This window comes from Drosophila suzukii, chromosome 3 (assembly GCF_043229965.1).
Source record: "Drosophila suzukii chromosome 3, CBGP_Dsuzu_IsoJpt1.0, whole genome shotgun sequence".
NCBI classification, from domain to species: domain Eukaryota; kingdom Metazoa; phylum Arthropoda; class Insecta; order Diptera; family Drosophilidae; genus Drosophila; species Drosophila suzukii.
The window spans coordinates 62,196,135-62,208,229 of NC_092082.1; the positions used below are offsets into that span (position 1 = coordinate 62,196,135).

Consider the following 12,095-nt stretch of genomic DNA (forward strand, 5'->3'; position numbering starts at 1 on the left):
ACTTAAGTTCAAAAGTCCAATAAAATACATACATGGATCAAATGTGTGCTTAATGTTTGCAGATACAGTCATAAATCAGCAACATTCTTTAAAATATTCAGATTTTTTACCGTAAAGGTAACATAAGATATACTAAATTTATGAGACCAAAAATATTTCCCTGCCATACAAACTTTGGGGCCACAGAGGTTTATAACTATAAACTCAAATCTTTTACTCTGTCCTGTAAATGAAGTATACCTCGCTCATTTAACAGAAGAGTGGCATGTCTAAAAACATTTCGAGATAAATGCACTTACAATTTTCATGTGCCGTGTGTCTTCCAGAAAAACGATCGAACTTTTACACTTCCCACGGTCTGTGTAGAGTGTACATAAATTTGTTATATAAAGACAGGATTATTATATTTTTACACAACATAGATTATTACCCAAAGAACATTTCTGTTTCGACTAATGTCACCCCTCTAGTAAATTAGATATAAATACATAGCAGGTTACATGTTTTTCGCGGCCTTTATGATTGGCAATGTTAGCAAAATATACCACCATGTATTTTTGCATACGTACTCACGCATTTATAATCTAATTCCACTTTCTGTACACTCCACAGAGCGATCATGCCGCCGAGCTGGACAAGGCGATCGGAGCACCTGTCTCTGGAGCTGCCGAAGCAAGCTCGCGAAGCGTGGACGAGCAGCAGAATCACATCAACCGCAACGGTAATGGGAACCACGGGAACGGAGTAGCCGTTGACCAGGCGGTTACCTTGAATCCGTCTAGGACCGCAGGAAGGGAGTACATTTCCTCGCCAGGGTACGACACGTCGTCTAGTACCGCGCCAGCTAGTTCCCCAGATCCATGTGAATACACCTACGAGGGAGCCATCCAGGATTATAAGCAAAGAGTCCAACGGGCCAGCAGCAATGGCAATGGAAATGCCAATGGCAAGGCGGTCGGAGAACCCATCGCCTATCCCACAAGGCGTGGATCCAAGATCGAGGACCGCTTGAGCGGCTTTGAGGTAACTTCGCCCAGCGACACGCAAGAGGGCGCAGAGAAGCAGAAGGTGGACGTGCCCAAGGTGGACATTTCCAAGCGAAAGGAAATCTTCGAGCAGGTCAAGACGGAAGTGCCCAATGGCGCTGCATCCGCGGCCCCAAAACTGGTACTTCGAGATCGCCTAACAAATGGTAACGCAGCTTCCACTGCCCCCAAGTCGGATGTGAGGCGTCTTTCTGGCGACATATCCAGCATTCGGGACCGCATGCAAAGCTTGGAGCAGCAGAGAAAGGCCTTTAATTCCAGTAAGAGTGTGGACGTGCCTGTGCCGCCGCTCAAGCAGCGTCTGAACAGCCTGCAGCAGTCCGTTACCAAAGAGGATCAGAAGAAGCCACCGTTGGTGGCCCTCATCGATGCCAGACAACTCGAGATCATGAGGGGCGAGGAGGAACGAATGCGCCAGCAGCAGCAGCTGCAGAAGGAGAAGGAGAAGCACGCCCCACAAAGCCAAACCACTGTGGTCGCTCCTCTGCCACCACCTCCAGCCCTGATTATAGAGGAGCCGCCGGTGACAGCCACCAACGATGACAGCGGTATCCAGGAGGACACTACGGACGAGCTGCAGCAGCAGCAGCAACAACTCAACGCAGCCATCGCCGCCTTGGCTCTCGAGGAGCGCCAGCTGGAGGAGGCGGCCAACGCGGTCAACCAAATCGAAGCGGAGTTCGATGAGCTGACCGATCTGAATCCGTCGCCATTGCCACCGTCGCCGGCTCATCCATCGGCTCAGGCAAACATCCAACCACTGGCAGCCGCTCCAGCTTCAACACAAGCGGCCAATCAGGCGGCTGCTCCTCCATTGCGGGACATGGAATTTAGTGTAAGTTCTACTAACAATTTTATCGAATCCGCTAAGATAAGTCCTTGTGATGTTGATGTAGTAGCTGCTTCAGCGGTGTCGGTGTCCAAGTCTGGCCCCACCCCCAATCCCACATCCACTCCCAATCTGGTTTCTTCCCCCAACTGTAACTTGCGTAGAAAGCCCTCCAATGAAATGATCCATCATCGTAATTTGCTTAAAATGTTCAAGGAAACCTTTCAAAACGACGACGATTTGAAAGAGGTCGGGGAGCCGGTCACTTCCCCGGGTCAGTTTACCCAGATCTTTGACTTTACCAATCAACCAAGTAACCCCCCGATACCGATACCAACACCCGCTCCCTCGAGTCCGATTCCAACTCAAATACCACGTCCTCTGGGCAAGCCTCCCATGTCTCCCAAGGCGGTAAGATTAGCCTCCAGTCCCAGGACTCAGATTAATCCTATAAGTTCGCCAACGACCTCAGGGGCTTCGCCTCCGCAGTTCAGTATCAATGGACGCGTAGAGATTTTTAACTCACGGCAGCTGGACAAGCCTCCAACGCCGCCAGCTCCTCCCAAGCGAACTGTGAGGATTGAGCATCTAGTTAAGGAAGCGGTTCCTCCGCCAGAAGTGGTGATGTGTGCTCCTCCCATGACCATTGTTCATCCCGATGAGCTGCCCAAACCCAATACTGTTAAGGCCTTATCCAACTGCTTCAGCCAAAGCGATGCCCCTCCGATTACCTCACCCATCATGTCGCCTAAGCCTGTGCCCAGGAGTCGCATTCCCCAGATCACACCACCAGCTTCCCCGAAACCGCAGAAACGAGCTCAGATTGATGAGGTGGATCGTAGCTCTGGGGACTATGCTCCAGTGGTGGGCCAGACCAAGGCGATTGTGCACACGCCCCCTAGCAAAATGAATCCCCAGGCAAACGGAAGCCTTGATCCCCTAGCACCCAATGACTCACTGTACCTGCACACATCTTCGCCCAGCGAGATGCCCTCCCTGAAAGCCTGTTCCCCGAATGAGTCCAGTCTGTTTAAATTGGCTTCATCAAGACCCACCTCGCCTTCGGTGGAGGTGGCTCTGTGCCAGCAATTCCTGGACAGCGAGGCTCCCAGAGATATCCAGCTGGCCGATGAAGACCGTAGGCTCTTAGAGCAGTTTGCTGTGGTGGAGATGCCCTGTGATAGGATCGATGTGAGCAAATCACCCCTGCCCAGTACTGGTTACCAGAATGTGACCGAGGACCTGGTGAAAAAGTGTGATGGCAAGAAGGAATCCCTCGCAGTGAGAGAGCTGGAAGAGATTCCGAGCCAGGAGGATATAAGCCTGTGTGTGGGATTACTGGATTGCCTGGCTCCGGCTCAGGAGCCCGTCTGCGACAGCATCGATGTGAAGAAGGTTCCAGTGCCGGCCACTGGCTTCCAGGACATCAGCGAGGACGAGGTGCGGCGCTGTGATAGATCGAGCAAAAGCTCTGTGATCACAAACAGGCCAAGCTCACCCATCGGCAGTGCCAGGGCGGCTCATTCGAAGGCCCTGATGGACACCTGCGAGCAGATCATTGCCGAGGAGCGACAAGCGAGCAGTCGGATGATGAAGACCTCGCTGCCGGAGTCCGTGGAGACCAAGCCCTCTACTCCCCTCCTGGGCCGCAGATCGAAGATTCCCATACCAAAGCCCTGCTGTATTTCTGCATCTGGAACTGATTCGATCAGTAGAGCGGGCTATGCCCCGACTGCAACTCCACCTCCCTCCGAGAACGTGGAACAGCCACTGATAGCTCGCACGCACCTGGTGGAAACGGAGATCAAGGTTAAGCCGATCTCCCCACCCAGCTCCCCCAAACCCCAGGAGCGGGCTCAGGCCCCCGCACTGCCTGTTAAAGAGAAGAAAGCCAAAAACATATTCGATTTCCTGCGCCGAAATTTCGGGCATCAAGAAGAGCCACAGCACCACCCCACGCTCAATGAGACCCTTGAGAAGAAAGTGGTGCTCACCAGCACCAAGAGCGGAGTGGATGTGGTCAATGCGGACGAGTTCGTACGGGTGGACAACTCCAAGTTCTATGTGGCCAGCGAGGAGGAGGACGAGCCCGCACCCCCTCCACTTCCCAAAACCCCAGCTCCTGTCAACATTGAGATTCGAAAAAAAATCGTTACTGATGAGATACTAGAGGAAAATACAACGGAACAGGCGCTGACCCAAGAGATCAGCGATTTGCTGGACGACGAGATCATGAAGCTGGAGGTGTCAGGGGCCTCGACTTTAAAAAAATAATAATATCGGAGTAGAGGCCGCCTTCGGATCTACAAGATTGAAGAGCTTAGACTTCCGAGACCTCGGAGTGATACGTGATCTCTCCGCCGCTTTGCAAGATTTTAAAAGCTCTCAAGTGAACCGACAATCCTTATGACTTTAAATGGCTCTCTCACATCGACAAAAATCAAAATGAGACCTTTGAGAAATAGGCAGACCAACTTGAACATTTTACATCGAATTTATTTTTACTGAAACTATTTATTTTACTATGGTTTTTGATTTTCTTACGAATTCTTTTCAATTTTTTCTTAACAATTTGTTATGGGCTCAGGCTACGTACGCTACAGTTTTCTTTATCTCTTAATATAACTTTACTAAACCCAGAAATTATGTATGAAAACAAAATTTGATTTTATATAAAGAATTGTCAAACGTATGTTTTATGGTTATATATTTTATACACAAACATACACACAAAACAAGAGAAGGAACCATTAATTAAAAACCTCAAAAGCATACCAAATAATATAAAAGAGGACAAATATTATAAACACAAATGAGATATAATTGTTGTGCTATTATATGAATAAACCTAAACTAAAACCGAAACAATGAAACTACAATATTGAAAAGAGATGTAAAAAGTTTTTTACACGCCGCTTGTAAATTTACGCGTTCCTTGTCGCTAGAATTTGAACTGCTTGCACTGCTTGACAGTGTAGACTCGATGTAAAGTGAATACTACATGGTGTAGATGCTGTCGGAACGCTAGCCACTTATATTTTAGCTTACACCTGTTTAATCTGAATGTAATGATTGACAATATGCCCCCATAAAATATTATATGAATGGTAACTTTAATCTGATAGACCCTTCAAGTATGCCAGTAGTAACAATGTGTTAGGTAAACAGTAGTTGTGGTGTTGAACTTGATAATGAAGACTCAACTCTGGATACATATATCTGGAAAATAGCAAAATCGCCAGCAATGGATGTGGACAAACCCAAGAATCCCGATCCCACATGTCTAAATAATCCCGACTATCCCCGTGGAACCCCAAACCTTTTGCCAGAGGTTAAGGCTACTGATTAAGGCTTTATTCTACATGCTATCTGATTCATTCACGTATTTCTCTTACATGCCTTGCGCTCGTTTGTTGGCTAAATAATGTAAAATATGACTTTCCATTAATGCAGTTACATAGTTTACATGCTTACTGCCAGCAAAAGTTGTTGCAAGTATACAATTTCCGAGGTAAGCGGTCTCTCTATCTCATATCCCTTGTTTGTGCCTTTTCTGTTCCTGTTTGTACCCACTGTTCTGTTTGTTTGTTTTCTTGTCATTTCTGTTTGTTTGTTTGGATGTCTCGCCCGTTTTCGTATAATTCTTGGTTGCATTGCATGTTGCGTTTTACCCACTTAGCACCTATTTAAAATGCCAAAAGTCACCCATCCGCCTAGTGGGGTTTCAGGTCATATGCAGTTTGGGGCTGCATACTTTGGGGGGCCGCGTCGGTGTGTTCAAGCCCCCGTCTGCAGACCCTGGAGTGCTGTCTCCGCAGTTTTGCCGCCCGCGTATCGCCTCCATTTCTTTATCTAAACAAATCGTTTGGGTCGATTCAGCGCTGCAGCGCCTACGTTTAGTGTACTTTAAGCCCTCGACGGTATTGGTTCGGTCCGGGCTGTATCATATAGTTTATACACATCGGTGTCTGCCACGGGTTATCTTTACACCCCATAATAAAATAATCGTGCGAATAATTCGCATTGGACGGTATCTAAAGTATGTCCTAGAGATACGAAGCGAATCGATTGCAGCGCTCCAGTTCGTTAGATTGTTTCGATCAAAAACCAGGGGTAAGCGGATCATTACCCGTATTTGCTCAAGTACTTCCCCTGTATATATAATTGGTTCTTGGAATCTCGTGAGAATTTATACGAATCGGAAAGGGTGATAACGTTTCAAGTATGTACAAATATTTATTGAAGGAATGTCCGAAATTGCCAACGACAAATCAGTTCGTTTTTGGTTATTTATACTTCAGCTGACCAACGGACAGACAGGCGGCCAAATAGACTACTAAGACTTGGTCAAGATTATACAGGGGTTTTCCTGTGAAGTTGCCAAAGTAAAAAATTCCTGTTTTTCCTGCTGCATACACTCTTCGAAAGGTCTTATCTAAGGATTAGCTTAACTTATCTGACTTCTTTGCCTTTCAATCCCAATACTTTGAGATCGTCGTAGTGGTTATCTGCCCTTACCACCTCATTGGGTGAACATTACAGTTCCCTGAAATCCTCCTATGTTCTGTTTCCATTATCTTTTTCCCCTCAGTTATTATTTGATTGAATTCCGCTGTATAATTAATTTAAAATTTGATACCTTTAGTTTTGTTTAATTTGCAAGCTAGCCTTTGTTTGAACTAACTGACATTCATGCGATCCATGCGCATTCTTCTCTCTTTCTCTGTCTGTCATGCACGCTTTTGACGCTTTCTCGCTCGCTCGCCATGCCACGCCCACCTCATCCCGCCCCACAGATCAACGAAGCTCTTGAATTGGCGCTGCAAGCCATCGATCGCGAGGCGACGCCCGAGCCAATGGACAAGGCACAACATTCACAGGAGGAGGAGAAGGAGCAGCCGGCGGAGGAGCAGCAGGAGGAGCAGTTGGGGGATCAGCCGGACGAGGGGGAGCAGGAGCAGGAGACCAATGAGCAGGGGGAATCACACACCGAGGGTGGGGAAATGCCAAATAAAACCGATGAGCAGAAGCAGGGGGAACGAGAGCCCATCTATGAGAATGTCAGCTCGACTATATCTATGCACGAAGTAGATAATGAACAGATAGCAACGATGACGATAACCACACAGACACAAGCGACGCGGAGGAGTCACAGGAGAAGCATTCCAAATAAGCAACCCAGCAACAATAACGAGAATAATCAAAGCCCTAATCAAACCAACAGCAGCAGCAATGAAAACGAAAACAGCACAGCAGCAACCTCAGCAGCAATCCCCGTGCCACCAGCAACGTCTGGAGATGTGGAGCCGTACTACCAAGTGCCGAAGGCCACGGAGCCCTACTACGACGCCCCGAAGCATTTAAGACCCGTGCCCGTCTACGAAAACATCGAGATCTTCTACTCGGGCCTGGAGATCAGTCAGGGATCAGCGGGAACGCCTCTGGGACCGATGGAGCCTCCCAAGGAGAAGCCTCCACCACCGCCCACCGAGAGTCCGCCGCCGATTCCGGTGGACGAGGGCCACGACGACGAGCTGGATGGGTTGGGCAGCAGCCTGGGGCACAACACCGACACCTGGTCATCGGACAACACCTACGAGACCATATCGAACGGCACTCGCCGGCACCTCCAGGGACAACTGGAGCCCGCCCAGCCGTCGCCGCCCATCAAGCGGATGAACTCCACCAAGCGGATCAAGAAGGAGCTGCGCAACAAGCGCTCCAGCTTCCTGGGCATCGAAACCGACGGGGATCTCGACGACATGGAGACCTACCTGGAGCTCACCGTGGCCCCGCCGCCGGACATGGCGCAACTCCTGCAGGAGGAGAGGCGGCTGGAGAAACAGCTGTACATCAAGGCGGGACTCTGCGACAGTTCCGACACAGGTTAGTCGATATAGAATCTATAATTACGATGGGTGGGCAAAGAGAAAGCCGATACCGAAGCCAACGGGCCATAAAAACGAAAGACAGTAGCAATGAGCAAATCACAAGCTGGACGGAAGGGTGCTGACTGGGCCAGAGGGCAAGAGGTGGCCCCATGTGCCCCGCGAGGTTAAGTATAAATAATCCGTTTAGTGTGCGTGGCCCACGAAGCTGTCACAGCTCTGGCTGAGATGCTTCCATTTGTGTGTTGAGCTAAGTTGAATCGGTTTGGTTTACATACGTACTCACATTGGATTTGGGATCGAAGCACACAACTTTGTATGGGATAAGTCTAAGTTTGTAATGGAAAAGAACATTTTAAAGTCCTACCTCTACCGGCTTATAATAGAAATTTGGTTTATTCTATGGCAATACTAACACTTTCACACAAGTCAGAAGTTTTAGCGACGAAGCTTTGATTGATATCACATTCTTGGAAGTATGTAAATCCACTTGACTGGTGAGATCAGGATGACAACCTATCGAAATTTGCAGGTCCCAAGAAGTCCGAGGATCACTCTCCAGTGGGAGCAGTGTGCTGAAATTCTAAATCGCTGTGTTATAGTTATATAGTTCACTATAAATCATTGAAAATTACTGGGAATTCCTAGAACAAATAAAGAAAGTCAGAGAGGGCACATTGATATACAACTATAGAGCATGGGAAATGGGTTGTTGATTTTTAGTTTTCACGTCAGAGTAGTTTATGTTTAGAAGATCCCAAACGATTGCCAATGTCCCAATTTCAAACTGGCATTGTCACCTCAGTTAATATAGCTTTTTTTCTACAAATACTAAGCAACTACAAACTCTCTTCCCTTAATGCCGTCCCCACACTTATCTTATTCCTTCCCAAGGTGAAAGCCGAGACTCCGGAGTCTCCGAGAACCATTCTCGTCAGAGCAGCGAGCACTACACAAACTCCTCTGAGGAGAACGACACGCAGTCGGATGCCACGCCCCCGCCGCTGCCCCCGCCCCCGTCGACCGCCCAGCTGGGCGAAGTCATCTACCAGAACGAGGGCCTCCTGGCTGCCCAGACGCCGCTTCTCCAGACAGTCAAGGGCAACTCGGCCGAGTCCTGGACGGAGTCGGCGACGGCGGCAGCGGCGGCCACCCAGTCGCTGAGCGAGGCCACAGCTACGGCCAACGCCAAGATGCAGTCCATCGAGGACAAGATCCGGGAGCAGGGCGAGGTGTTGCGGGTGGAGCGGGAGCTGCTCCACTTTTCGGTAAGTGAGATGTACTAGGCGTTAAGATCTTACGATTACTCCAAGGACTGTCAAATACAGAACCACATTCTCTGAAAATAAAGTGTCCCACTTACTTTAAAACAAACAGGATAGAAATTTTGGATGATTTTGTGATGAATATTATTTGTAAAAGATTATAATTTATTCCTTCAAAATTTATAAAGGGCAATTTTTTTTAAATATGTATATTTTTTCCAAGTTCTAATCAACACGATCAATAATCGTGTTTTAATAGTTGCATTTTTTTCAGAAGAAGTATATTTTTTTTGAAGCTCTACGAAACTCAATGATAAATACATAACTGTGATTACAGCATCACAATTTGCTGCTAAAACAAAATAAAATGATTTTATAAATAACGAAAAATGAGCAATTGTGCACATGTATTTATGTATACTTCACCATTATGGACAATAGCAACATTTTTACAAATGATTTTTTGAAGGGTACATTTTTTTATACAGTTTTGGCAACCGTAGTTCTAATGTATATCAAAACTAAAATACGAATTCGTTTCCGCAGCAGGAGGAACTGAAGCGCCAGCGTGAGAATCTTCTGCTCCGTGAGAATCTAGCCCGCCGGGAACTGCAGCACGGAGCGAAGATGCTGATGTCAAACAACCGGCGCTCCCTGCAGGACCTGCACCACGGCCTGGGCATCGGCAACGGAATGCTGAGTGCCTTCCAACCGCCGCAGCACCACCAGGCGCCAATGCCCCCACCGCATCCGCAGCAGATCTACGCCAATGTGCCGCAGCAGCAGCAACAAGCGGCGCTGTACGCGTACCACCAGATGGACACGGACTACCGCAAGTCCATGTCGGACCTGAACGAGTTTTCCAATCGCCTGATGCTGCCGCCAACGCCGCCGACGAAGCCCCTGAGGGCGATGCAACTGAACGCCAATGGCCATGGCCTGGAGCCGGACTACGCGGTTAGCTCGAGGCAGCGCCAGCCGCCTGTTCCGTACGGCGGATCTCTGGTGAAGATCGCTGGGGCACCGATGCCGCCTCGGATCTCTGGCCAAGGTTATCCCGTGCAAGCGTCAGCAGCGGCCGCCTACCACCACCAGTCGGCCCAGAACCTGAGCAATATGTCCCGGAACACATTGCTCGCCCTGAGTGCCACCCCCAAACCCAAGTACACGGACGGATGGGTGCAGGTGCAGCAGCGGAAGAGCTACGACAGTCACCAGGCTAACGATCCGGCCTGGCTGTCCGCCCAGCAGCAGAAGCGCAAGTCCATGCCGGACTACGGTGGAGCCCTCTACAACAACAACCACTGGCTGCTCCAGGAGGCGGAGCAGCGACGCATCGAGCAACTCAACCGGCGATCGATGCCGGCCAGTAAGTCGAAGGGAAAGCCGCTGCCCGACTCCATCATCCAAACGCTGACGGAACGGGTCCAGAGCAAGGGCATCGGCGATCGAAAGCGGTGAGTAGCCATTGTCGGTTTGGGGCTTTCCAAGACGCTCATGAGGTACGGCTTCTTTATAAACTATCTCCAAACTCACCAACAGCTTCGATGGCAACGGCAACTACAGCCAGGTCAACGGCAACACCAATGGCTACCAGCAGCAACAGCAGAAGTCCAACACCACGAACGGCAGCAACATCAACGGCGGCAGCAGCCAGGAGAAGGTGCTCAGCGTCAGCGGCAAGAAGAAGTGCTCCCACTGCGGCGACGAACTAGGTAAACTTTGCTACTACGTTGGTTGTGAGTGTTGCGTTATTCTTCTATGTCCTGTACCCCTCTACACATCGATCATCTTTGGCAACATCTTCTAGGCTTGTTGTCACGGCGAGCATCACAAGAATAACACACACTCAGGCTCACTAGTCTCACGGTTGCGATCCGTCGATCATCAAATGCTTTCCCCTTCCCATTCACTCTATTAGCCTTAACCAATAAGTTTATACCTTTCACTTTCATGTCTGAGACAGATCTGGGCTGCACACACGACAATTGTCGACAAGTGCACAAAGCGCTCAAATACATTGTTTGGGTGTAATTTTAAAAGACTTGATTTACCTAGTTTAATCATAACCAAGCGAAATTTTAACATTTAAGGTATTTCATGGAGGTGGTTTTTTGTTAAGAACAAATCTTGGGACCGGAACGTAATATTTGTGAAACTGATGGAAACTTTTAACAAAAGTTTTTATTACCAATAGCAAATATCGTTGATAATTGCAAAGCGTATTTTTAAATTTAATACAAAATTAAATTTAATTGAACGCAAAAAGTTCAGAAATCGTCCGCCCCACGGTTTTCTGTTGTTATGCTACTTAAGTTCCTTTAACTAAATGTATATCAACATTTAAACAGGTCGCGGCGCTGCCATGATCATCGAGTCGCTGTTGCTCTTCTACCACATCAACTGCTTCAAGTGCTGCGTCTGCCACGTCCAGCTGGGAGATGGCCTCAATGGAACAGATGTCCGGGTGCGGAATCACAAGCTGCACTGCCAGAACTGCTACTCCAGCGATGATGGCATCAAGTTCAGCTGCGTCTAGCCGAGTCCTTGCCAAGGATGCGGGAGTCACATCGAAGATGGAAGCGGGGATTGTTGTTGTTCTTGTTGCTCTCGCAACATTGATTGTTGTTGTTGTACTAGTAATACATAGATACTAACTACTGACGTAATTCGCATATAAACTACATACATATATCCATGTTGAGAACAAAGTCAAATGCAAAACGTTTCAGATTAGTGTTAATCGCTTCTACGAAAGTACGAAATTTTTTGATGTCTGCATTGCTTTTTGACTCAGATTTTAACTTTTTATATACAATATTCTACATGTTTAAAAATCCGACGTTATACATACACAAATATGTTTGAAAAGCTAAGCTCTCTAAAGTTTTACGCCAAGTCAAAGTAAAATTTCAAAATGCGATTTAAGTGTTGAAGATTATTAGACAAAATTATGAAACAAAAAGGAAGAAAGTTCTATGAACGTTGTTAAAATTTTGAAATTGTATATTGCCTACATATATATATCTACCAGACATATAAAAATTGTACATTATTTTGAACCAAA

General features: G+C 47.8%; 1 protein-coding gene across 7 annotated transcripts in view; it reads left to right on the forward strand.

Annotated features, from left to right (window-relative positions):
* Positions 1-12,095, forward strand: part of smash (smallish) — a 62,977-nt gene extending 50,882 nt beyond the window's left edge. For 2 of the 7 annotated variants that reach the window (XM_036819247.3, XM_065866676.2), the window contains 6 exons: positions 613-1,881; positions 6,672-7,761; positions 8,658-9,031; positions 9,575-10,485; positions 10,571-10,743; positions 11,380-12,095. In XM_036819247.3, coding sequence (XP_036675142.3) covers positions 613-1,881; positions 6,672-7,761; positions 8,658-9,031; positions 9,575-10,485; positions 10,571-10,743; positions 11,380-11,567 — 4,005 coding nt within the window. In that variant the 3' untranslated portion in view covers positions 11,568-12,095. Of the gene's footprint in view, positions 1-612; positions 1,882-5,328; positions 5,387-5,771; positions 5,989-6,671; positions 7,762-8,657; positions 9,032-9,574; positions 10,486-10,570; positions 10,768-10,994; positions 11,122-11,379 lie in introns of those variants that run through there. The other 5 variants (XR_010654472.2, XR_010654473.2, XM_065866677.2 and 2 more) reach the window with 5 other exon arrangements.